Here is a 27,773-nt window from a genome sequence, read left to right on the forward strand (position 1 = left end):
CCTTTCAGTTTACCAAGAAAGTTTGAAGACAGAAATTGGACAAGAAAATATCAAGTCAGTCTTAGTAAGGAATATATATATGTGTGTGTATATATGTATGTGTGTTTATAGATAGGGGTGTGCATATATGTGTGTGTTTTTATGTTTGCCTGCATTTATCTGAATCTATTGAATAGATGTCTCATATATCTAAATACTGTTTAATGGCTAGAACCTGAGTTTTATGTCAGCATAATTTGTTGATTCCTAGTGTGGCAGCATAGAAGAGAATGAACGTGTATGTACAGAGTTCATCTTCCAAAGACATGTCATGATTTTTTTTTTCTGAAGCAGTAGGGTACAAAAGTACCCTAGGATTATGTGGTTCAAACGGCTCTGTAATTGTATTTTTCTTTGTGTTATTATTTATTCATGGGTTGTATTAGGTACCCATTAAGTGAAGTGTTTATCAGAATATAAGGACTCATTCAGAAGCACAAATGATGTAAAAATAAGCACTGTTCAAATTCATTGTCAACTTATTTTGGGAATACAACTGTATTGCACTGAATAAAGGTAGTATTACCTACTCGTTTAGATACCAGAGTGTTTAGTTCTTGGTATTCTTAGCAGTACTCATTAAATCAAAGTATTTCTGAAGCCCTACCCTAAGAAAGTTCAGTAACTTCACCTTGAATAGCCCCATTGGAATCTGAAACAGATTTATTGCAGAAGCATGCAGTCCAAACAGCTGTCACGCAAAACCATTTAAAAAAACCCCTGCAAGTCTGGTGAACTTGGAAATCTGTTCTGCATGTTGTTTTGACTTTTTGGTTTTTAATGAAGATAATACTAAATAGATCTTTCAAGGAAAACCTCTAATGTAGGTCTTTAACATAAAGCCGTAGCTAAAATAAACTGGTGTGCTTGGACAGATGTGCCTTTTTAACATAGGGCTTAAGGACTTCAAATTTATAGCTTGCCTTTCCTGTGGAATTACAAATAGTTTGATATTGTACGTCAATGAAGGCATAAAAGTCACAGGAAACAGAACAGGATTTGGACGAGGATCAGAGTGTGAGAGAGAGTCAGCATGAGAGCATCTGTCTTATGTTATGATCTTGGATTTGATTAAAAAATTTTAAATTCTGTCAGTGTAATCTCTCCAAAGCAAAGTTAGGAAATGCCAGTTTGTTTCCTGACAATCACTCTGTTTCTATTACCTGGTGAACTGGGATGGGAAGGGTGGGGGGGTCTGGGCTGCCTGGGGAGAAGCAAAGCGAACTGTTCTGTTTGCAGCTTTCCAGCACTGGGGCATTTACACAGTGTTGGGGACACTCATTTCTGACCCGCCCTGGCCTTTTTCTGTCTCATGAATGAGTTAATCTCTCAGGGAAATAAAGGGAAAGGGTTGGTTTAGTAAAAAGAAGAGGGAGCCTATAGCGCAAAGGGTAACAAAGCATTCAGATGACATCTACCAATTTTTATACTGTGTGGTTTACAGAAAATTCCTACAAGATTGAATAGATTATTAAAAAAACCAAACCAATCCCAAAACTAAATAAAGCACAAGCAAATTTACAAGACTGAATTTTAACATTTGAAAAATGGTTTATATGAATGATTTTGCTGTTTTTAATGATTTTGTATGACAGTGTCAACTTTAAGTGGAAAAATAGGTGGTCTGGAATGGAGAATATTTTGAGCGAAGCAATAAAAGGAAATGGGAGGGTGTAAATATTTCATATACCATAATGGATGGATGAGATGATAGTAGCCGTAAGTCAGAGGTGTGATCATGACAGATATAAATAAAACAACATCAAAAACTCCAGTTTTGAGTAGAAGAGTGACTGGAAGAAAAAAAAAAACCCTTATTTTGAAAAAATAAAATACAATTGAGTTGGTACGACTCCATGTGACAGTGGATAAATACATGCTTATTGGTCTGACTGCACAATTTATCACAATAATGCTGTTAGTTTAACAGGAGCTCACCTCAGCCATGCTTTATTTCTTTAAAAGCTGTAAGGTTTCATTAAAATACTCCTTTTTTTCTTTTCTATTTTTTTCCTTTCTAAATAAGAATTTCTCTGTGGCTAACTTGCAAATGCCAGTTAAATCATGAGGTTTAATATAGTATTCAGAGAGCTTTTTTCAAATAAACAGCATTTTATTAATTGTTTTCCATTTTTTTTTCTTCTGCCTCTCATTTCAGAACGGTTTGATCACCACTGTCCCTGGGTAGGCAACTGTGTGGGGAAAAGAAACTACAGATTTTTTTATATGTTTATTTTATCTCTGTCCTTTCTGACAGTCTTTATATTTGCATTCGTTATCACCCACGTCATCCTTCGTAAGTATGCTGGTGAAATCAGATTACGTATGTAGCCATTTGCTTGAGTTTTTTATTTTTAAGTTAATCTTTTGATCATTCAGGGTTTGTTTATTTATTTATTTATTTGCCTTTTCTCTGAAGCTTCACAATCCCCAGTGAGTCCCATTCTGGTCTATAGTAGACCCTGGTCATGGTAGTTGTTGATCTAGTGATGGCTTTATCTTAATACAGTATTAATTTTCCTTTTTTTTTCTTTGGTCCTTTTATGGATGATTTATTGGAAAAGCAGCACACATACTGTATGTCTAAGTATACAGATAGTATCATTTTCCTGAAGAACTTTTGTGTGCTTTTAAACTGTAAGCATGGCCACTTGCCATCCAAACACAGGTAAATTACTAGGAAATAGATTGGAGCTATTTTACACTTTTTGTTGTTTGCTGTTTAGTTTTACATCTTTCTCGACCCTATTTTTAACACAAGTTACTTTCATTTGCATAGACATTTTGAGAATAACCAATTCATAATGGAGTGAATCAGATAAGCTCTAGGAAGGTGAATATTAATGTGTTTGAGGTGGATTTTTATTTGTATTCTGGATTGGGTTTGAGGTCAAGACTCTTTTGGGTACTGTTTTTTTTTTTCACACAACTAACAAATTTGGTAGCTCCTATATGATGATGATGTTCTGATTTATGGTGATAGTGATACGACTTGTCTTTAAAGACCTTTTGTATGTTGTGGGGGTGTCTTAACCCACTATCACTAGGAAGTTTAAGAGTGTTCTAACTTGTCACTAATTATATAGGATATTGCCTTGAAGAGTATTTCTTTAATCGTTTTGGGAATGTGATCTTTTTATTTCTTTGCATTCTGTATTACAGTAGAAACCTGATAGAAGTAATAATTTCAGTTTATAACACATTTATAAAGCTAACTTGATAATGGCAATATTTAGAGACCGTTTTACTGAAAAATATGCTAATTGTGCTCAATTTCCTAAATTGCTTACGTTGTGCAGGGAAAATTTGTATTTTAAAAAGCAGAACTCCTGCTCTCATTTGTGCTTCACAGAAGAAGGGTACGAGCGCTGAGCGGTTCTCCTGTAGCTCAGAAATCTAGCATGTAGGCTAGAATTAGGGGCACCTAATTTTGAGGGATTCTGGATCAACAAGTTGTTCTCCCTGCCAGATACAGCATTTCTAGTAGCAGTTGAAAGAGCAGAGATAAGATGTACATATTGTTTAAAAAGGGAAAAGTAATTACTGGACAGAGAACACTTTCCATTAATACTTAAATCCCTGACATTTATTTGGGCATACATGAGTATATTCATACACATCTTCTACATTTAAGAAGAAGGAAGCATGGGGTTTTTTCTATCTTCTCATTTTGCTAGAATTCATTAGTCAAAAACATCACCAGTCTGACAATGTAAGCTACTTTTGAAGCTAGCCTACTTTTATTTCACAAAGACTACAGTGGTTTTTTTCTTTAGTTTTCAGCATATGAATTAGCGGTATTATGCCAATATTTCATGTTCTGTATGTCAAGTAGATTTATCCAGTAGATTTTATCTTTACAGTGTCCATACCTAATTCTAAGTATGAATTAGAGCAGAGAAATTAATTGTGCCTCTGTGTGGTTGAGAAGCACTTTAGCATTGTGTAGGTGTTACAGATAATGTATAGTGAATGTTAAATGCTGAATTGTAAAAAATTGTAAAATATTCTTGGTATGGAGGTTTATCTACCTTGGATGAGACAGGAAAAACCTCCTTTAGTCGTAAAGATTGGTTGGTCTTCAAAGGCAATGGTAGCAGGTATGAATTGTGATTAGTTCCTCGATGTTAATTTGCTACATTAATTAGCTTTCAAAATTATCTACTATAATCTTGACTGTATTCAAAAAAAAGAGTGGTTTAAATAAGGTTTTCTTACCATATCAATCACTCCACTCTCTCTGTGTCTACCATGCTTCTAGAAGTCCCCATATCTACCTTTCTAATACTTACCACTCAACCGTTTTTGTTGTTTTGCAGCCCTGCAGTTCTTCAGTTGATGCTAACCCCTAAGTGGGATTCTCAGTTACTTAATCTGCACCTTTGCACTTGGCATAGACTGTGTTAGTGTGTCTGAATAAGTCTGTGTTCAGACCTGGGACTATGATCTTCCTACAGTGTTTCAAAGTCATCCATATGTATTTCCATAAGTCATGGCAAAATTCTCGGTTCTAGAGGAAGTCATGCTAATTTAGTCAAATCCTGTTCTTAACTTTTCTGAAGATGATCTGATCAGGATTACCTTTGGCAACACTTTATTCTAGATATCCTGTGTTAGACTGAGTGCCTTCTGATGATACTCTTTTAGGAAGGGACTGAGGGATATTTATAGCAACTTGTAAGCATTGATGTTTTAAAAAAAAAAAATCCTTTTTGGTTCATTCTAATAGGGAAGTTCCTTCTCTGACCTTTTTTATGTAGGAAACCTGTTTTGTTGGGTTTTTTAAATGTCTCTTGATTTAGACAAATTTTTGAAATTTGTAACATTTTTTAATACATCTTGCAAGCTGCCATATTTACAATTTTTTGGTGGGCCTAAGTGATGATGAGATATGAGATACAACTTCACTTTTTGTTTTCTGTGGCCTTCTGAGGCATTCATCGGAAATTTGCCCTTTCCAGGATTAAGAACATGTGCACACAATACTACTGAAGATAATAAAATGAATTTGTAAATAGGATACTTTAAAGGCATTGTCTTGCAAGATTTTCTTCTATCTCCCCAAGCTTAACACTTTTCAGTAGTAGTGTCTGTCTTTATGGTTACTCAGCTCTGTTTGAGGCATCAGTATTTCAGCTGTTTGTTGCAGTGAGGAACCTTCCACTTCTGATGTATTGGGAACTGCCTGGAAGAGTATAACTAGCACTAGGGGTTAGAGATCACACCTACCTGCTGCCATTGCCATTAAGGATCCTAAAAATAGTAAGAAAGTAGGGGAAGTTCCATTAGTCTTGTGCCTTGAGGCTGTTATGAGAGTCTGAAAAGGCTCAGAAAAACAAGGTAAGTAACTTTCACTTCCTAATGGCAAACAGTGTATACACAGTATACACACACATATATTTTTTCTTTTTGTTTTAAAGACAAGATTCTTCTCTCTTCATACAAATCTTCAGATGAATTTAGCTAAGGGGGAAATTTTTGCTGTGGGAAAGACTTTCAGCCCAATGCATTTATATCATTTAAGTTACACAGTAAAATGCAAACGATGTGCCTATAGCTATGAGACACTGAGTCAGTTATTACAAACTAATTCACTTGTTGCATTCAGCAAATTGTCAAATTACCCTTTTTGATTAATATCTCCTGATTCTGGAACCCAAGTGGATGCTTCTGCATCTCTAGCTCATTGGATCATGCTGCTCTTGAGCTTTTTTCCGCTAGTAGATATTCTCATTTGCCCAGAGGCAACAAGCACCTATTAGAAAAATCTGTGCAGGTGCAGTAGGAGCAAGATTATAGTCTAGAGAACTTTGGCTGCTTCCAGGACAAAGGAGGGAAAGGTGAGAATCTGGGTTTATAGAATAAATCTTCCAAGTCAAAAAGTTACTTTGAAAATAGTATTTCAAAATACAAAAGTAGCTTATAATTTTTTGTTTACATATTAGGTCTGAAAAGAACAGGGATAATCAGAAATCTTGTTCATGGGAAAGTATGCGTGCATCAGTTTGGTATGACTGAGAAAATACCCTGCAGATGTTAGACCTGATAACTTACCCAAGATTTCTTTCTGATGTTGTTGCTGCCGAGCAACATATTTTCAGATTCATATTAGTAAATCTATTATATGATTATGCGGTTGATCTTCAAATATTAATTGTGTTAACTGTGGTGAAAAAAGCCGGTAGTCCAATTTCTTACTCAGCTGGTAATTTTGGGTTCTGTTTCTACAGGTTCTCAACAAACAGGGTTCCTCAATGCCCTGAAGGACAGTCCTGCAAGATATCCTTTCACTGAAACAAATTGTAGATCTTGTTGCAAAATAACATCTGAGATGTTTTTGCTTGTTTTCTTGCTGTGTTGGATATGTGCATTTGGGACTTTTTCAGTTAATAATTTCATCACTTCCTGCATAATAAGATTTATCGCCACATGTTGGAGGTAGGAAAGAGACTTATAGCCTGGAGTGGTTTTTATTCTTCATCTTTTGCAGAGTAGTACTCGTGACAAAGGTCTGTAGTTTCTATGTGTGATGGAAATATGCCCCATATATATTTGTGACAGAATTCATAAATATATCTTACACCATAGCCATGCTGTGGTTTCATTTAAAATACCCAAATTCCTCTGCTTTTACAACAGAAAGTATCCAAAATGGCTGATTCTTGTCAAGAAAGAAAAAGTAGATTGTGGAACAACTGACACCATAAGCTGTCCCTGAAGAGTTCAATTCCTGAAAGTATTCTTATGTTGATTTACTGTTTTTAGAGAATTCATTTTCAAGTATCAACTTCTGTTACATAAAAGTATACACGTGCAAACACAGGGACTACTATTGTTGTTCAGTCTGGAGAAGAGAAGACTCTGGGGAGATCTTATTGTGGTCTTTTGGTATGTAAAGGGGCTATACAGAGAAAGCTTTTACAGTGTGGATGATGAGATGCTGGAAGGGGTTTCCCAGAGATGCCCCATCCCTGGAAGTGCTCAAGGCCAGGTTGGACGGGGCTTTGAGCAACCTGATCTTAGTGGAAGATGTCCCTGCCTATGTCAGGGGGTTTGGACTAGTTGATCTTTAAAGGTCCCCTCTGACCCAGACCATTCTGTGGTCCTGTACTGTAAATACTCCACATTCTTTTTATCACTTCACAGGAGGTTTCTGTATATTTTCTACTCAGTGAGAATGGAAAAGGTTCCTTCTGTGTGAAAGCAGCTAACATAATGGAAAAATGGGAAGCTGACATAACTACTGTTAGTTTCTTCCTTACATTTCTATACAGACTGTAAGCTTCCACTCCTTATTTATATGTTTTGAATGGTTTGTGTCTAAATAAACAGTTTGCACCTCTCACAAAGATACAATGAAAAGAATTCTTTCCCATGCTTGTGCCAAGGAAAATTCTTTTGTTCAATGTGCCTCACACAGTTCACTCTTTTCCACAGAAGAGTAGGAAGAAAAACCTCTTACTCTGTCGGTTGTAGTTGTGCATAGAGAGAGACCTCTCTTTCCCGGTAGTTTTTCCAAGTGTCAAATTCTTCACATTCTAGATTCAATTTTTGTGTGTGTGTGATTCAGGTAGAGTCACTAAGCTGTAAACTCTCTTTTTAAACAAAGCCACTGTTCAGATATTTTTTTTGTACAAATTTTACAAAGCACAAACAAACTGTCCTAAATAACACAACAGTAGCTTCCAATTAAAACAGTTGGAATAATTTCTTACAAAAGATTACTCTTTCAAACTATTTTCAAACTGAGAATAGCTTTCAATTGTCCTTAAATCAAAAGGTAACTGTGCATTTGAGAATCCTTGTACAGGAACAATGGGCTGCTTATCCATAGTTGTATTCAGAGATGTGCTGCTTGAAAAGGTTTAGTAGCACATCTTGTAGAAATGGCCTGGTTTGATAGTGATATGTTGGACAATTCAATAGTTTGGTTACAATTCCTAACAGTAAAAAATCAAATTGTGCAAATAGTATTGGGAATGCTGCTTTGGAGCAAGCCAGTCAATTCGGGCACAGAGAACACTGCCATTTCTGTCTTGCTAACAATGCTGTGTGAGATACCAAGGGAGTGTTACATTATGCTAGTAAGTTATGCTTTATGTTCAGAATATATTGCTCTTTTGTGTTTGTTTTTTAATTAATTGAGTCATGTTAATCTAACACCTGCTGTTCTAGACATCTTTTTGGATCTTGGTGTGGGGAACTGAAAGAAGTCTCTTTCTTGGGGAAAGAAGTCACTTTCAATGGGGAACTGAAAGAGGTCTTGAACTGAAAGGAATTCTGTTTTTTGTCAGTAGGAATTACCGGGGGAGAGCAACTGATTTTTCAGGACCCTCTTGAGTGTAATCATGGCAAAGACTGTTAGTGGTGTGCTCTGACACCTGATGAGGTTGCAGGGAGCCCTTCTCCCTCTAAGGTTCCCCTTTTCTGACCTGGTGATTCTTCCTCTTTGTCTTGGTGTGTAGATTCTACCCAACAGTGCTCCTCTACAGCTTTCCTTACGATTTCTACCCTCTAAAAGCCCAGTTTATATTGTGCATAATGTTTTGGGGTTGTTCCCTTCTTTTACACTTTTCTGAACCCTCTGCTAACAACAGTCTACTTCCTTATCCGTTCTCCTTGCTTTAGCTGTGGCTGTTGCACAGTCAACTGAGACTGAGTTCCTATGTTGTGTTGGTTTGACTCCGCGTAGTTTGAGGAGGAGAGTAGTGAACATGCTGCTCAGCAATGCACTGTGGTCATCAGCTGCTTTTGGAGCAGATTTGCTCAGAATGCAAATGACTCTTTTCTGGCTTTTAAACCACTCTGGGTGAATTAGGTTCTAGGGGAAGTTACACAGACGGTTTAGGTATTTCCCAATTCATTAGGTGAGAGCAGACCAGCAGTACAAAACTCTTCACTGTTAACTACTATTAGGATTATTTATCACAAATACTTACATCCATCCATGCATTTTCCGGTCTGTGTCTCTGTATAATGTTGAGAAGCTGTCATATTTCTCTTCTATTGATAGGTTCAGCGATAAGGATGTTTTTGTATGTTTTAAGGCTGTGTCCTTGTTGTGGAATATTTTGAGTTGGTGTTGTCTTGGAAACTGACTTCACTAAAGGTTGATATATGATTATTATACAGATTATTTTTATCCTATTCTTTTCCCCTTGTCTTGTCCTGACTGATTTATTATATCTATTTTTCTAGGAACCAAAGCCTTTTCTGCTGTTGATTCATGTTCCCTAAAAACAATTTACAATTGAAGTGGTATAGAAGATAATATTCCCAAAGTAGATGTATTCTGAGTTCATAGCTACTGTGTGTAAATAAAAATATGTATAAATAAAAAAACATGGCAGGAAGCCTTCTGTAGAAAGTTGCTCTTTTATGCTTGATGATAGAAAGTTTAGAAGCAACTTTATTGTCTGATTGCTGAGATGATGACTCCTTTAGAGTTAAAGGAATGATATACACTGTAGTAAGTATCCAAGACTGAGTGCTGACTGACTTTCCTAGTGTACCAATCTCACTTTTAAAGCCTGGTTATTTCTTTATAGCATTTGGGTTATGTGGTTTATAAGGATTGGAAACACAGCTAGTTTGAAAAGTTCTCATGGTACACACACACATGCATGGGCACACCTTCGCTACCCTCTTGGAAGTGTGGGTGCTCTTGCTGTATGTGTACCTGTGCTACTCCCTACAACATGCAGGTGAGAAAGCGCCCCACGAGCTCACATACATGTACCTTGGGTGCAAGTCCCTATATGTTGCACCGCATACTAGCAGTCTGCTGTCTGGATGCAGACTACTGACAGCGTCTGACAGCGAGGATGCTCTGTCTGGGCTAGGAAGATGCCAGCAGAGTGACTTGTGGCTGTACCAAACCCAAGTTTTGACTGCTGCTGTTCCCACTTCAAGTTGTCTTCTGCCATTTTTTGTGATTTTCTTACAATTCAGGCTGATGCCTCCTTCAAAAAGTCATCTTCTAATTCCTCAGCTACTGTTTAATAGCAGCACAGTGAGTTGGGAGTTGACAGTCTTCCTCTTTAACGTGATAAGTTTTGGGTAAATGCTGCTGAGTTTTGAGTATTCAACCCCACCCCAACTATTTACACTCACAGGCTTAACAGGAGTTATTATCCAGGCCATTTGCCAAGGCTGGGCCATTCAGGCACTCCCCACAGTTGTAATGTAGAATATATCCAGTTATTAGAGGGACTTGAGAGAGTAAGCGAATTTTATATTTTACTTGGACTTAGTGCACTTTGGTGCTAGTGTTAAGATCCCTATCAGCATCTTAACTTCAGTAATAGAAGAAAGACAGGAGATAGAAGATATGACTGAGATGCAGTTTTATTTAACTGTTGTTGCTATATGTATGAGCACAGATCTAAAACCCTTAGTCCTGGTTTAGGACTCCCATTGTGCACTAAATATTTGTACAAGATATCTGTTCAGTATTTGCTATTCAGCTAGCCTTGGGTTACCTTTCTTGTGTTTGATCTTCCTCTCGCCCCATCAGAGCTGTTATTTACTGTTACTTATCAATTTACCTGTCTTAATACAAGTGTGATAACTTTTACAGAGTGAACATGAAAATTTGAATTTCAACAGTTAAGATCAGAACCACTCATCAGTAGTTTCTAGCCTTTTTCAATCTGCAGACCCTTAATATTTGCTGGTATAGATGCTGTTCAGTGGCCTGTACACTAAAGCCTAATGACAGTGGGCTTGTTTTTCTGAGTTTAATTTTTGCTGACCCCTTTGAAGTACCCCAAAGATCTCAAGGGACTTGTGGACTATAAGTTGCCTACCCTGAATTTTGTGGTTGTAACTACTTGTTATTGGATATAACATTTTTTTTTTCCATTTGCATGTATTTCCTTAACTTTCGATTACTGTGCTGGAAGCTGTGGTGTGTTTTTTCTCAGTATGGTCCATTGTTGGCCTCTCAGGTTTTCACACATATTTGATCAGCTCCAATCAAACAACAAATGAAGATGTAAGTTCATAGTATGTTTCTAAATAGCAATGAGAAGGTTTTTCTCTGTTATTCTTAGAGAAGTGCCACCTGCTTGCATAATTTTGTGAATGCCTCAGTGGGAAAGAAGGAAGTAACCTGATCATGCTCGATTCAAAATATCAGAAGAGATCATTTGGACTGTATTTGTTGTGGCTTGAAGATGTGCTGATTACGTAGTGTGTCCATTATGATATATACCCGCAGGACCTGTATCTTGAAATAGGAAAATACAGAAGAGAGGAGACAAAGAAACAAGTGTATATTATACAGTATGAAATTACTAAATAATTTTCAGTATCTTTCACTGGGAGTCCTAAATATTCTTTGACTCAAAAATTGTTTACTGTAAAAATTGCAAAGTGTCAAATTCCCCAAACAAAAATTTCATCCTTTATTTTTCCTTTGAAATTTCTTTGCCAGTCTAAGGTCTAAAACCTCTGGCAAGGAGTATATCATTAATTTAAAGGTCAACTTTCTAATTTCTGCAGTTTTCCTATTATGCACATAGGTTTCCATTGTTTTGGTGTGAAATTGTGTTTAACTGTGTGTGGAGCTTCATGTGTCCTCCCCAAACTAAAAGGAGAAATACAAAATGAGTGAAAGGAGAAAATAAAAATACCTAAGTAGCTAATGGTATAGAAAGCGTATTGGAAATTAGCAAGTAATCTAACAAATTACCACTATCTTAAAATTATTTCATTGTAATTTTCTGTCATACCTTTTTTCATAGGTATCTGGCAAATATAAAAGTAGCATCTTTGGGATTGTCAAACACGTTTTGTTGTTGTTTAAGGTCACTGTTAAAATTTTACAATACCAATCAACATGAAAAAACTCAACAAGCAGGCTCAGAATGAATTGTGACTTGGCATCAAGTATCCAAGCAAGTAGCCTTTGAAGAAATCTACCCCATTAGTAAGACAGATGAGATACTCTGGTATTCCTCAGTTGTTAGGTTTAGGCCAACATTGTCTCTCTAGATGGACCCAGAGTGCTTTCACTATCCCCCCCCCTTTCCTCAAATAAATGTCTCTTGGATTGTTGAAAGTCAGATAGCAGGGAACTGCAGCAATGTAACATTGAATTTCAAGTAAACTGTTCAGTAATTTCATTTAAAGCATACATTTCCAGTTGAATACAGTAAGACGTTTTACTCAGGCTCTCAAGTATCTCAAACAGAAAAGCAACACTAGCTAAAAGAAAATGTAATATGCCCTAAACGGTAGTAAATTACTGCAGTTGCTTCATAGTAGTTTAGAGCCATTTGTGAACTTTAGGGAAGATGTTGTGTGGTATTGCACAGCTTGAGATCTTACCCAAGAGTATGGAAGAGAAGTACTCTATTGCTGGCTTTAATGATATGTTGCAATTGAACCTCTTCTGTAAAATGTGCCATATCATTTGTAAAATTACACTTAGGCCATTATGTTTAGGTGCTGAGATTCCTACTGTGAGTATATCGATCCTTTGAGATTTTGAGTTGTCTAAATCTACAGAGGTAAAGCATGTGCTTGCTTGTAAGATTTTAGGGTCCAGCCTTTTATAACAGCCCAAAGCTCTAAGCTGTTTGGAGAGTGGGATCATGGGTTTTCTCTGGTCTGCCTCTGATGTAAGTAGCATGTTGCTGCTTTGGTAACCCTTAATTTGTCTCAGCCATTTTCTGTATTGTATTATATGTGATGCATCTTGTTCATATCTCTTCAGATTAAAGGATCATGGTCAAATAAAAGAGGTAAAGAAAACTACAATCCATACAGTTATGGCAACATCTTTACTAATTGCTGTGCTGCACTCTGTGGGCCCCTCTCTCCAAGGTACGAGTATCAAAAATATTGTTAGTATAAACGAAGCCACATGATTATTGGTGAAAAAAATATTCTTTGATGGCATGAGTTTACTCATCAAAAATAAAGTTTTGTTTTACTGTCTATTAGAAGTGTTAATTAAGTTTTTCTCTGGTAGTAGATGAGTTGGTAAATTGTGGTTACACTAAGTTAGTGATCAGATCCTGTAAAATATATCTAAGGTTCACATCTGAAATGAAAATAAACTTGCTTATCTGTTCTTTGGACTTTTGCTACTGCAGTTAAGAACTTCTAGCTGTAAAAGATTTTTAGTAGTTCGCTGTTGCATGATGAGCAATTTGAAAGTTTATTAAAGTTACATATCTAACAAATGTGACGTGAGTCACACTCTCCAATTTGCCATTTTGCTTTTCATAAAAGTGTGTGACACAACAACTCAATGCCATGCTTCAAATTCTTTTGTTTGGCTCCAAATGCAAATCTTTATTAAAACTGCATATTTCTCAGTATTTAAAATAGCATCTTAGGCTGATACAAATAGCAGCACACAATTAGATCAGACTGGCATTGGTTCCTGTGTTTTAACAGAGTTCGTACATTTTTTTTTTCCTAAATTCAGTGTAGTAACATAACTTATTTAGATGCCAAAGTGTATGTAGAGGGAGGTATTTTGTGAACAACAGTAAAAATTTTCTGACTGTAAAATGTAAATTATAACATTGCTTTTTTTAACTTTTAATCTCAGCTGTGTGCCAAGTCACTAAATATTAATTTTTTCTTTAAATTTTGTTAAAGTGGTTTAGCAGCAATTACAGCTTAAAATTCAAAATGTTCAAATGCCTTTGAGAGTAGAATGCAGATCAAGAGAGGATCTGTAAATAATCCAGACTTTTCTCAATTTTGTTAAAGATTATGTTTCTCATTTTTAAACCTATGCTAGGAAATTCAGAATGCATTTTACATGTCCTCAACAGTAACTTTCAGATCCATAGCTGTCAGCATAGGTCTAACTAGTGTTCTGATATAATAAATTATATAACTTTTCTAAGCATCTGATTTTTGTAGGAGTGCTTTTCAGATGGCAGATTATAATGTCAGGTGGATTTCTAAGTGTTGTGCATGTACATAAAAACCTATTCTGCAGACCTTCATGAGGAAAGCTTAAACTGGTCTCCAAATGGTGGAAACCTCATTGACTTTGATTTTTTTTATGCATCCTGTTCTTGTCTTTAAAAATTGAAGCTGTCTGGACCCTTATCAGGAAATAAAACCAGTTCTATGCTGACTTTAGCTCTCAGGTGTTTTAAGGCATTCCTGTCTTTATGTCTTAGTAACTGAAACTATAAACCCTACAGTTAAAATTTGGTATCCTGTGGTAAAATTTGTACTTTTCCAGATGGGAAATAACATTGTTCAAGTCACAAGAAAAAAACATTTTGGCCTATGATTAAAAATATATGGAACTATAATTGAAAGCTACATATAATTTAAAACAACAACAACAACAAAAACAAACAAAAACTCACCCTACTTCGAATGGATTGAAACATAACCATTTGAATAACTTATGGGTTGGGTTTTTTTTTTTTGTATGGAAGTGATATGAGCTAATACACATGTAGAATATAGTACTTTGGTCTGTACATTCAGCTTTTTATGAGTATTAACTAGCAGAACCTAAGTGAGGTTTATAGCTATCAAAACGAGAGTAAAATTGCATGTGGAATTTTAGCAAAATCTTTAGGTGAGATTATTCCATTGTATTTATTTTCTTTATAATCTTATATAGATTTTTTTACCTATTTTTATTAATTTATCCACAAAACATTTTCTTAGATGGAAATAAATTTTATGAGTGCATCATTTTGGTAATAGTTGAGCACTATAAACAGCCTTAAGCGGCTGTCATGAAACACCTGGCAAGTAAGTTGTCTGAGCAAAAGTTCCTCTTTCTAAATTTTGTGATTAAGTAGCTTTAATTTAGAGGTGTGGAAACTGATAACAAATGAAGCTTCAAAATAGATACTGATTCTGTGTGCACTAGTGACCTTTATAATTTGTTTTCACACCCATGGTTTAAAGTTCTTAGGTTTTGTGGTATCTGCTGGTAAGCTTCAAAAGCTTTTGTCTGTGATAAAAATCCAGAAATGTAGCAGTATATGTGATTATGTGGCAGATAGTATTACAAGGAAACAACTACCTTGCTGATGAGTAGAAATGAAGTCTTATACATCAGTTGAATAAAAGGGAACATTTGAAGGTACTGGCAAAGTATTATGGTCTGTTGTAGGACAGAAAATTTTTCACTTTCTTTTTATCGAGAGGAGGTAGTTACTGATCAGAAATATCTCTAATACTTTTTCTTTATTTTGATTATTCTGTAGCTTAATTGATAGAAGAGGATTTATACAGCCAGATACACCGCAATTAGCAGGACCATCAAATGGCATTACTATGTACGGGGCCACACAATCTCAGAGCAACATGGTAGGAATCATCCCATAGTGTTGTTCATCAAGATTCCTGTGAATGTTTTCCTTCTCCACTTTCATGTGAACTAATCAAGTAATAACTAACTGGATACAGCTGACACTCTGGGTGGAATGACATGTTTATTAACAGTAAAGAAAAAAAAAAACTCAAGGCTCTTTTTAATGTATGTTTCACACATTGTAATAGTTATTGCTCATGGATTCTAAAAAAAGAGAGGCTTTTCTACACTGTTCAGTTATTGAATATACTGGCATTTTGACTTGTACTGTTGACACCTGCTGTTTGAACCGGAATATTCAAGTACCATGGACTTGCTCTGGTTCATCATTTTCCAGCTAACTGTTATTTTGTATGGCACTTTCTTCATACTCTATTTCCTTCTTTGCTTGTACGCTCCGGTTTTACATAGACTAATGTGTTTTAAAAAGCAAAGATGAACAAAGAGAAGTTTCTAGGGGAGAAGTATGTTGAAGAAAGAGCAGGAGGACACTGAACTTCCAATGAACAAAAAATGGCAACTGGATTGTTACAACAAAAACATCTTTGAAACCGTGCCAGTAGGTTTTACTTTGTTTTTTTGCTGGTAGCATTGGCTATCATAGTGGAAGATAGGATTTTTCAGTGCCAAGAAGAAAAGAATAACTGGAAAGAGATCTTTTTCCAAAGGCAAGCATCTTACATATGTGCCTATTTCTGAATTGTTATACACATATCTTAATATTATATGGGTTCTAAGACTTTGTCAAAGAAGCCATGAGTTACGGACACCCTCCCTCTGCCAAAAAAGAGGTGGCCACAAGGCCTTCTGATATAATTCAGCCTTTCTTTTGAATAAAAGAAGAAAAGACTCACTCTTCCCAGACAAATTAGTTTTAGTGTCACTGATAAACTGGTGTAAAAATTTTGTTGTAGTTTCTAAGGTGTTTTACTTCCTATTTTGAGGATTAAATAGAAGATTTGTTAGTCTCCTTTATGAGAAAATGTGTTAGAGACACAGTATTAATTCTGAGTCTTCTGTGAGGTGCGGTTGTGCAGAACAAGGCAATGCTCCATGCAAATTTTACTCAAAAAAGATGTACCTTTGAAAAGAGAAGAGGGGATTCTAAAAAAAAAAAAAAAAAAAAAAAGGGGGAAGAGAAAGCAAACCTTAGAAACAGCCTGAGGTCTTTCAAGGATTACCCAAACTTTCTGAATCTGTCAAGGCTTCTTATGTGACGATCATTAACCCACAGTAAGTCCCTGGCATTAAAATATCTTAACATTATAAGAATTATACTTGCATTGAAAGAAGACACTATCATTATTACTAGTTATTAATGAGAAAATATTGTGCCAGTTTGATATAAAATGGACTAAATTTGTCTCTAGAAATGGAGAAATCTGTTATGGTATTACTTTAAGTCAAACAGATAGCTGTTATGATTTTACAGTTTATAATTACACAAATTCTTCAAGGATTTGAACATCTTATATCCTAGAACATCACACTACTTGAGCTGGAAAAGGCTTGGGTTCTTTAGCAGTTGCCAGAGTCACTTGGAAATGTGCAGCTTTCATTCCTGAAAATGATCTCTCAGAAGAAGCTTGAAAAATGTAATATGTCCTGTTTGGTATGGAGGAATAGCTTTGACTGTGATACCATTTTTCTCAGGGTATTATTCCTGGTCTGTATCCAAGACCAATTGGCTTCTAGTGGCAGCTGGCTATCAGCGTTAAAATTTCTTCCTTGAGTTTTGTTGCAAACTGTCAAAGACCTGCTTAGTTTCCCAGTCTCTCTAGCACTATTTTTCTCTTCCTCATTTAAAATCTTGCATTCTTTCCTGAGTTGTTTGAAGCATAAGAAGTTATAAATTCATTTCCTGCTGGCAACAATGCAGTGGGACATAACTTTGCTTCCAATTTGTTCTTGTTTCACATTTCCCTTTTTCTTTGTTCTAAGGTCAGCGTTTTTGCTCTTCTTAGTAGACTCTGTGCCTACTTTCAGGTTCCCGTCTGTCTTATCTCATAAAGCAGGAAACAACAAAACTGATTTCCCTATTTCACAATTAAGATCTCAATCTCATCCACATAGCAGATTTTCTTTTTTTCTAACAAAATTAATTCACCCTACTGCTAGCTTAGTTGTTTCAAGCTGTTCTTTTCAGTTACCAGACTTCCTGTTCTGATTTAAATTTAGACAGAAATAATCAAGTAAAGCGTCATTATTCTATTTAACCTTTTTCCCATGAAGTGTGACCCCTAGTGCTTTTCCAGGCTTTACAGTATCTGTTTCTCTGAGCTTTCTTCCTAGTACACAACCTTAGATTCTTCTGAAGAAGTTTGGGAACAGGAGCACTGGGAACACCAGCCATTCACTTGTTCTCCACTGGAAAGGACCGCAGAAGGTGGTTGAGTGAAAGGCAGTGGAGTACACTTTATGGCAGAAGTAAAGTGAGGCATGCAGCATCCCCTTGTTTGATTTTTTTCGTTGGGTTTTGGGGTTTTTTTGTTTGGTTGGTTTTGGTTCTTTTTTTGAGGAGGAATCTTTGCAAGATTCTCTAGAATCCCTCTTGCTAGAAGTTCAGATGCAAACATCAAAATTTCCTTTGGTGATAGATGGTTTAAATAACAGACTAGCTCAAGCCCAAGATGCTAAGTGGAAGCATAACAGTAGAGGGAAGGTCTTTGTGGAAGACAAGGTTTCCTTTTTACCTCATGTCCTCACCGACAAAGGTTAGGCAAAAAATGGAATATGGTTCAGTCTTCCCTTCTGGAAGGTTGCGTACCTTGGGAAAAAGGCAGAGGCATAAAATGAAAAACACTTTCTTGGAGCTGAGCCAGGTGAACCACAAAGAACTGGCAAGTTTGAAGGGGATGTATTTGGTACTGCAACTTGTATTACTACAGTTTCAGGTAAGGACAGGCAAAGTGAAATTCCTTGACTTAAGAGCATGTGTAGATCATAGTCTTATTCCATAAATACTTTTTAAATGGCAGAGATTTAGCCATTTATACATCATCAGAGATAATTATACTATTTCAGCAAGTTTTAATGCTTTTGAGTACAAGAAATAACTTACTAGAAATCTGAAGTGTGTTCCAGTACACCTTTATGGTGTGTTTCCTTGGATTTTATTCCAGAATACATTACATCATTTTATCTGTATTGAATCTTAATGTCTAGCTGTTATACTACTTAATCCATGTAAGTGTGCTAAAATGTCTCTCCTGCCCATTGATATTAAAGGAAGATTGTAATGAGCATCTTCTCTCACACTTGTCTTCTCTTATTCCTTCCCTTCTCTCTTTCCTTCTCTTCCCTTCCCTTGAATCTTTTACTCAGTGACTTGTGTCTTTCTAAATAGAATTCTTGTGCCTCACCCAACTAGCCTCTCATTGTTCTTTAAATCTCTCTGGGTTGTTTAGTATTGTATTCTGCTTTCATTTATTTTAATATATCTTTTAGCATATCATTTTTGTATTTAAGCTCAAAATAAATATCAGGCAAGTTTAAACTTGCCAGACACTCGTTTTCAGTGCAATACATTATCTCTTATTCAGGATACCATTTGTGGGGCACCATTTTTGTATTTAACAGCTTTTGTGGTAATTTTGCCCTTGAGACTTCGAATATTTCATATAGGAGCTACCCTACTTGTGCTAGTGACTCAGTTTGTCACAATCTCAGAAAGTCAAGGTTGTTGCTGTAATCAGTGCTTCATAGACCCATACTATGATTTTTTTTTCCTAGATCTTTATAAAAGAGCCTGTTTTCCTGTTCTCTCCTTATTTTACGAAGAGCTGAAGTTATATTTACTTTTTTGAAGACTTGGAAGCATGTATAATTATTTTTTTCCTGGCACATTTCCAGTGTTTTTAATCTCTTCCGACATAATTTGAAATCAATCTGCTAAATTCATTAGACAGCTTCTTAATATCTTTATCCATGTGACAAGCATGGTCACTTGGAGCTCATGATTTGTAGATCTGTATTTCCCTGTTGCATTTTATTGCTGGTTATTTTTACAAGCTCTTCATTAGGTTGATTGCCCAAGTATCTCTTCTCATTCTTAAGAAATTTTTTTCACATGAAACACAGTATCTCATCCATTACGAAATCAGCATTTTCTCTATTTTCTTTCTTTCACCATAAATCCATCAGCTACCATTACGTGGATCTGCAAGTCTGTAGTACTTAGCCTTCTCTTGAAGGCCTGAGTTATTTCTTGGATTTTGATACAGGGTATTTTATTCTTTGGTAATCCATTATGAAGAAACACGGAACCTATCTCACTCCATGCACTTTTTTTTAGAGGAATTAGTTTGGTTTACTTTTATTATCATGTCTCTAGGAATTCTCTAATGCCTTATAAAGTGATAGATTTTACTTCTATCTGCCTCTGTGTCACAACAGGTTTATTTCTTTATTTTTAAGAAATTTGCTTGTACTCCTGCATTCCTAGGCATCTCCAGTGCTTAGGTAGTTCTTTGTGTGCCAAATTGCCTTCTTTCCAGTTCTCCTTTCCTTTCCTGCATGAAAATTCTGTAGTTAGCGTTTGTTTTCTTACTTGCACATACCACTGAAAATTGTAGGAACCATAATAGTGCATGCGCAACATTCATTACCAGTGAGATATACAGGAAAGTCCTCTCACAAACGTTCACTTCAGTATTTGTAGCATTGATCTGGAAATAGCAGTCCAGCTGATCCAGGGAACGTTAACTCTGACCATCCTAGTGTACTTTTTCCTTTGCTTTTCATATTCTTTTTATTAGGAGTAAGTATTTCTATCATGACAGTAGAAAGATCAGCAAGGATACGAGCCCCACATTGCTGGAAGTTTTACGAGTGTGTTTCCTTGTATATTTAATGTCATACAATTTAGCATTGCCCAAAATGGAATTTAGGGCTCCTACCAAGTCAACATTACTACAGTCAAGGTTGATAGAGGTTTTTCATTAAAGCATTTTACTTCACAGTTAAAATGGATTAAGGGCACATGCTGTAAATGGACTTCAGCATTTTGCTTTGTGTTGAGGTGTGTTTTGGAAGCAATTTTTTTGATTGTGCCTATTTACTGCATTTTTGTTCACATCACAGAGCAGTATTGGAGCACATGAACTAGATTTCTTTCAGAAGATGTGCTTCCGGAACGCACCCAGCATGCTCTAACCATTCACGGACATTCAGTCCATAAGAACAAACAGTAGCTAGTCTGAAGTAAAATCCCTGGAACAGGTATAGTTTCCCCTTTGGCTTCAGAGGTGTTTCTCTTCATAGACCTACTCGTAAGCACTGTATTACTTGCTAGTGGAGCCATTGACTTGGTGGGCTTTGCGGCTCAGTTGTTGCACAGTATCTGCAATACCATGATTTTGACTGTGAAATCCTACAGCTGTTGGGAACAGTTGCACAGCTTCATCCCTCCACTCTTTACCAATCTATTGTATCCATTTAGTGTGGTATTTTTGCATACTTTCTGTTCCTTCATAGCATTGTCATTCAGTGCTGTCAGTCTCCTCCAAACTTTTTGTTGTTGGTACTTTATTTAGAGATGCTGAGGTAATTCAACCTGTTTTTCTCCATCTTGAGAACTGTAACAATTCTTTAATGTTACTAGTGTTTAGAAAATTTTTAACAAATTTAATTTAAAATTCAAAGTAAATAATTTCTGGCTTTGACATTAGAAATGTGTAAAATATATTGCCATGTACAACAACTATGTTAACATGTATGTTTTGTGTAGCTTAGAAAAAAAAATCAGATTTTCCTCAGGAAGAAAATTGAAAAATATTGTTTCCTTAGCTGTTTGTATTTATTATTTGTCAAATAAACACAGAATTTTAGGCTTTGTCTAATTTGCTTTAATTTGTGCCTTTTGATGTGAAAATAAATACAGAGATGGCTGAAAATCTCTATGCACATATATAATTGAACTTCTGTATTTGTAGAACTTATTAAACTTGTCTTACCTTCAGAATCTGCTGTTCCTCTGAAACAGTGGAAATTCTAAGTGGAAAATAAAGTCAGTAGATCTGAAGTAAGAAGATACTGGTAGAATAATTTCTACAGTAGATTTTTTAACTCTTTAGATTTCAGTGCTTGTCTTTTTTGTTACAATCATAGGCTTTTTTATTTCATTTGAAATGCTGGCATTGAAAAATTCATGTGATTAATAGCTGTTAAGACTTTTGGCACTAGAAAAAAACCACCATGCCAGCCCTGTAAACAAATCTGAGTTCCTTGTTTAGTTTTGTGTTGGCTGTTTAGACCCAAGAATAGTCTATCTTTATATTATGTGTTGGTTTTATCAGATGGCTTTGAGAACTTCACTGAACACATCCACCTTTCCTAATATAAACCCTGCTCTGGTTCACTTTTGAAAGCTGTTTGCAGCCTGTGTTTTCCTAGAGTATTTCATGTTGGTCACTGTTAAATAGAACAAAAAAAAAAAAAAAAAAGCAAGCCTGAAATGTATGTGAATAAGAGGAGAGGCTTTAGAATGGAAAATGAAGAAGAGATATACAGCACCTGAAAAAGTTTTATAACTGCTTAATGGAGCTTTATGAGGCTACTTATCTTTTCGGTATTGATTCAGTTGAAATGCACTAGAGTTGGGTAAGAGGAAAATGAATTCAGATGATACAATGAGTTCAAGTAAATTACCTTCAGCTAATTTAAAACTGTGTACTCGTATTGCCTGGAACACATTAATGATTTTCTTTTGAAGATCAGTGCTGAACCTTCACTAAAGCAGTAAGTCAGCTGCTACCATTATTTGTTTTCAATGTACCCCAGTGGTTGTAGGCATTCCTTTGTTATTTAACATGCTGTTTGGCTACTGCTCTTCAGAGAAGATGGATTTTGTTGGTCTTTTTGAAGTTTGAAAATTCAGTTAACAGATTTTTAAGGTCTGCATAGTAAGGTTGGTTGAAGGGCTATAGTTTAATTGAAATAAGCAGGCGTGAATAACAGTATGTTAATCAAGAATGAGTTATTCACACTGAATTACTAATTGAAAGCTTGACTTTAAAAGATGCTGACGGTTTTCTTCTTAGTAAGGTACTTACGCAAGGTTTTGGCTTTAAGCCTGTGGGTAATCCCTCTGAAATGATATGGGACCACTTCAATTGTTTGGCTGGCACTGTTCATCATTTTGTGGGGAGAAAAAAATTACTTGCAGCTTATATGAGCTCAATTTATGTAACAGGAAGTCAGTGCATTTATCTTTGTGAAAGCATGTGTGTTGGAAAATAAGTAACTGAGTAAGGATCTGCCTGTCAAAAAGTAGTTGGTCTTGGGAGTCTTAAACCACTTAGACACGTTTAAAATACTACCTGTCTACTGTGACCAAGTAGTCTGCTTGCACACTTTCTGAGTGTAATGCATGTGCATCCATCATTAAGCTATTCAGTGGTGCAATTGGAGGACCTGAAAATATCAGAGGAAGTATTCATAGTGATCATACAGTAAAGGAAGCAGAAGTCTTGCATAGAGTGTATCACAATGTCTTATTAAACTAGAATGGGCATTTTAGGGAATTGCTGTAATATTAGTAGAAATAGTTATGATCGGGAATATCTTCAACAGATGTTGGATTTTGTAACATCTTTCAGTAATTTGATACAGATAGAAGAAATCTGTCGTAAAGCAGAACATATTGCTTTAACAGAATCCTTGAAATAGTAGCAGTGAATAGGCACGTCTTACCTCTGGATATGTTTTTTTTATTCTGCTTGTTTGCTTCCAAATTTTCTTTGCTGCATTGGATTTATAGTTGTATTCATTTGTCTGTAGTGTTTCTCTTGCACAGCAGAACTGTAGTGTGGCAAATGAATCTAACAGGATTTTGAAAAATCTGCAGATGTTATAACTAATCAGGCTATGAATTAAATATGTATTGTTCTTAGAAGCTCTCAAAAATCATGCCAGTTTGTGTTAAAGAAGCTTAATTTGGCAGTAGGTGTACTACCTGCTTAGCTAGCTGGACATTACTGAAACACCTACCTGTCTTGTCATCTCAAGGAATGAATGATAATTTTGTATAAACAGTTCATAGGAATGATATAGAGCCAAAAGCATTCCTGGTAATACTCATTGGATTTATATAATGCTGAATTTGGCTTGTTATTGTGCAAGTGCTTGCCAGAAAACTTGTGGTTTGCACCTTGATTCTTCACATTGTCAAGATTAAGTTAATCAAGAAACAACCTAAAAATAATGAAAGCTCATATCAAGTTATTGCATCTGCACTGCTGCCTAATTTCTATACATCCTCTAGAGTATTGAGTAGAGTGTAGTATATTCCTTAAAGTGTATATATAATGTATTAAAATGGGGGGGTGGGGGTGGAATTTTTGCTCATAGAGGCTGTATTGCCAGCTGTATCTTTATAAAACTACCTGCATCAAAGGAATTCTTGCTCTGGAAAACTTCTGTAGCACCTTAATTCCTACATGTGAAAACCAATTATAAAAAGACCAAGTCTTGCCTAGTGTTTTTGAACTTGGAAATATGCTTGGATTTTGCCTATGGGCCTCTCTCTGAACTGCTAGCTATTCTAGGGTAAAATGAGTAGTGTGGAAGTGATTCACCTCACCTGGAATCAGGGAGGTTTTGAGGTGTCTGATGCAGTTAGTTACACACGGACTGTGCAGCTAGGCTTTCCAAATGACTTTGAACAAGAATAAGCAAAGCATTTGAATTACAGTGCTCACAAAATACTATTTTAAAAGTTACCAAAACCCTTACATGAGCACTGTGAATGAATCATAATTTACTTTGATAGTAATCCAAAGCACTGGCTCAGTTATGCATGCTTTTTTTTTTTCCTTGGGCAGCATGCAATGGGATTTTTGGGTGGCTAACCGTGGAATGATACTAATGGCTTTCTTTTTTTCTCTTCACACCCCATTCTTTTCCATACCTTTTTGTCCATATTCTCCCTTTTTTCTCTGTTTTGTTTGCCTTATATGATTTTGACACCCTTCCATTCTACAGTGTGACCAAGATCAGTGCATTCAGAGCACTAAATTCGTTTTGCAGGCCGCTGCCACCCCCCTACTACAGAGTGAGCCAAGCATAACTAGTGAAGAGCTGCCTTTACCAGGAAAGACTTCTATCAGTGGGCCTTGTGCAACTCTAACTCTAGGGCAACCAACACCACCATCTTCTATGCCAAATCTCACATCAGATACAGGTTTGACAGACATGATACCATTAAAAGAGGAGCACGAAGGTCATCAGTTTCTCACTCCTGAAGAAGCTCCGTCACCCCCTGGGATGCTGCCAAGTGGAAGTCCTATTACACACAGCCATACAATGCACGTCCTGAGTCTAGCCAGCCAGGATTCATTGCATGAAGACTCAGTGCGTGGTCTTGTGAAGCTTAGCTCAGTTTGAACAGCTTTTTTGAACACTGCACCGTTTCTTGGTGTCTATACAAATCTCTACTTAACAGGAGTGACACTGCAGTACCACTGTAAGACTTCGTAACATGCCTATAATGGAAACTTTATCGCGTAATGGAGTCTACTAAAAAGACAAGGTTTTTTTTCAATGGAGCCATGGCATTTTTTGACCAGGTTGTTAATGGTTGTGCTTTGATGGTGACTGCATTTTATTTTTAAACAAAACCAGAAATGGTCAATAATCTTATTTCCTGAAGCCTGGGTACAGCAAGTTGGAAGTCAGCCTGTAACAAACACCATGTACAGTACAAAAGAGAGAGATTTTTGGATGTAAGTGTCATGCTCTGTGTTCTATGCTCTTGTAATACACACTTGTTAAGGCTTACCACACTTGTGGCCAGAATGATCTGCACTTACATGTTATGCTACTAATATTTGAGATAGAAAATTACCATTCCATTTGTTAATACAAAAAAAAAAAAAGACTGCAGATATGGATTTGCATGCCACGCTACAGTATGTGTTACAGTGGTGTTGGTATTAAGAGAAAGTGCTGCTTTTTTATTTGTGACTTTCAAAGTGCTGTTTCATTTAAAGACAGTGCAACAAACAAATTAATGGACTATATTATTTTTTCAATTTATTAAAGTTTATTTTAAATTAATCAGTGGTGCCTAGAAGATGGAGAATTACTGATTTGATCATGTTGCATATCATTTAACCTTTAAGTGTTTGGAGTGAGGTGTTGTGTTGTGCCATACCATGAGATTCTTCCACTCCCTAATGTGATACAATTACCTGTGGACCTCCAATAAAATGACATCCTCTATTTCTTGGACATGTGTACAGTTATCCTTGCACAGTTTTCGTGGGGAGTGAGGGGGAAATCATGACTTGTTGACATGGTTTGTAAAGATTTGACTGGAATATGTTTACATAATGAAACCAGAGCTATGGAGGAAGAGCTGGATACAGTCAAGTTTGCTTCAGCATCTTTTATGGTTTTGTCCAAGATGTGTATTTGTTCCCATAAGAAATCTTTATTTGGGAACAGTGGAGTTAGCTTCTGCTTGGACTGTAAATCTGTATTGCTTATCATATGGCTAAAGGGTGAGGGGCTTAAGAATCAAGACGAAGACAGACAGCTTAGTAAAGTAATCTTACCTGGTTAACAATAGGCTGTAGCTGCCCCCAGCCATCATTCTTCATTTGTATTTGTCCTTTAATATTTTAAATGGAAATCTTGATTTTATAGAATTCTTCTGTGCTTTTCTTTTTTGTTTAAGTAAAACACAACAAAAAGGTTAAAGAGTTTTTTATAATTATTTTTCATGATGGCTGAAGAGAACCTTAGTTAAGTTGAGAAAGTTTAATAGCTTTAATACTGTATTTAACATGCTTTTCAGGATGTGGAACCTGGATTATTCTTTTCTCAGGACAAACTAAGTGCAGAATGTACTTTATCTGATGCTTCTGTGGCATGAAAGTGTTCACTAGTTAGGAAATGGAACAGTTCTGTATTGTTCACTGTGGTCATTCAGTGACACCAAGATAAAAATCTTTCTGTTTTTACTTGCATTGTTGAAATTGAGGACAATCAGTCTGCAGGAAATCAGTCACCCATACTATTGAAGCATCAGACAAGATACTGACAAAAACCCTACTCCTCTAAGATTTCATAAGCAATCTGTTTCTATAATTGATGATGCTACTTTTGACCTAATTCCGCGTGTAGAACATAGCAACACTTTCTGTCTGTAACTACCATAATGGGTCCACCAAAGAACCTCTGGCAGATAAGTCTGTCCCAGCTATTGGAGCCACCCTTCCAGAATTTTCCTGAAGCTGGGGACAGTCTTGAGTTCTCTCCGGCATCCAAACTGTAGTGACTGACATGTCCCAATAAGCCCCAAGTAGCAGCATTTATTTCTGTGTCTGCTCCTGAAGAAGAGTCAGTGATGCTCATCATCTTGATTTCCTCTTTCCCTGATGTGGCTTCTCACGTATGAAGCCATGAACAACAGCATTACAGTAGGTAATGGATTGAGGGCTGGAGATACTGGTCTCATAGACCTGGGTAAAGAATCCCAGCTTGGAGTTTATAGACCAGTACTTGACTGAATCATTATCTCATAGGTGTCTGTGGGTAGTTAACTGTGGATGCATTACTCATTATGTGGAAGGGGAGGTCAAATACTTTTAATGTGGTACCAAAACTTTCCACTTGAAGCAGTAATGATGAGGATTACTATTTTAAGGAAATTGTTCTTTTTAAGTCTCCCTGAAATGCCTGAGGGATTTTATGCTTCCAAGAATACCAACTTCGTGACAACATTTGTATGTCATTGCCACTAGGGAGTAGTGCAGAAAGCTACTACTACTAGAAAGCTCTGTGTGCACAATAAAATTAGTGTCAGTTTTAATATGAAACTCAAGGGAGAAGGACAGGATTAGAGTCTCTGTGCTGTTCCTTGTGCTCATGCTTTTCACCATCATTTTTTGAACCTTCTGTGTTGTTTATAAGTGAGGTGTAGGAATTATGTAACAAATTGGAAACATGCTACTTCAAACAAATGTGATAGTTATTGTAGTTGTTCAGATGACTTGTTTTTAAGATGACAACCTTATTTTTTTGACATGCTGTCTATGTTTTTAAGTTTGGCATGTGAGAATAAATTAAATACTTTGAGTTTGTGTATCTATATATTTATATCACCCCTGTTTTAAGTCTATTTTCCTTCCCATCTCAGCCTTTTTTAAATGGTGACATCTCTAACCTCCCTGACACGACTGCCTTGCGAGGACATCTGCTGGAAGATTTCGGAACTAAGTCTATTAACCCACATGCTGTGGTAATTGCAGTCTTTGACAGCAGGCAGTGATTTAGCAGCAGGTTGATCGAAGAGGTGCCTCTAACTGTTTTTGGTCTGTTCCCCTCACCTTCATCACAGCTGTCTTCAGTGGGCGTTCACTTCATTGGAACTTGCATGTGCATCTGAAATGAGTCAGCAAAGTAACTATGGATCACT

At 36.3% G+C, this 27,773-nt stretch overlaps 1 protein-coding gene across 5 annotated transcripts in view; it reads left to right on the forward strand.

The window, feature by feature from the left end:
• Positions 1-27,433, forward strand: part of ZDHHC14 (zDHHC palmitoyltransferase 14) — a 115,152-nt gene extending 87,719 nt beyond the window's left edge. For 2 of the 5 annotated variants that reach the window (XM_074818839.1, XM_074818840.1), the window contains exons 4-9: positions 2,198-2,335; positions 6,270-6,318; positions 10,933-11,035; positions 12,761-12,870; positions 15,246-15,348; positions 24,380-27,433. In XM_074818839.1, coding sequence (XP_074674940.1) covers positions 2,198-2,335; positions 6,270-6,318; positions 10,933-11,035; positions 12,761-12,870; positions 15,246-15,348; positions 24,380-24,736 — 860 coding nt within the window. In that variant the 3' untranslated portion in view covers positions 24,737-27,433. Of the gene's footprint in view, positions 1-2,197; positions 2,336-6,269; positions 6,319-10,932; positions 11,036-12,760; positions 12,871-15,245; positions 15,349-24,334 lie in introns of all 5 variants that reach the window. The other 3 variants (XM_074818837.1, XM_074818838.1, XM_074818841.1) reach the window with 2 other exon arrangements.
• The last annotated feature ends 340 nt before the right edge of the window (positions 27,434-27,773 follow it).

Source organism: Strix aluco, chromosome 3 (genome assembly GCF_031877795.1).
Source record: "Strix aluco isolate bStrAlu1 chromosome 3, bStrAlu1.hap1, whole genome shotgun sequence".
NCBI classification, from domain to species: domain Eukaryota; kingdom Metazoa; phylum Chordata; class Aves; order Strigiformes; family Strigidae; genus Strix; species Strix aluco.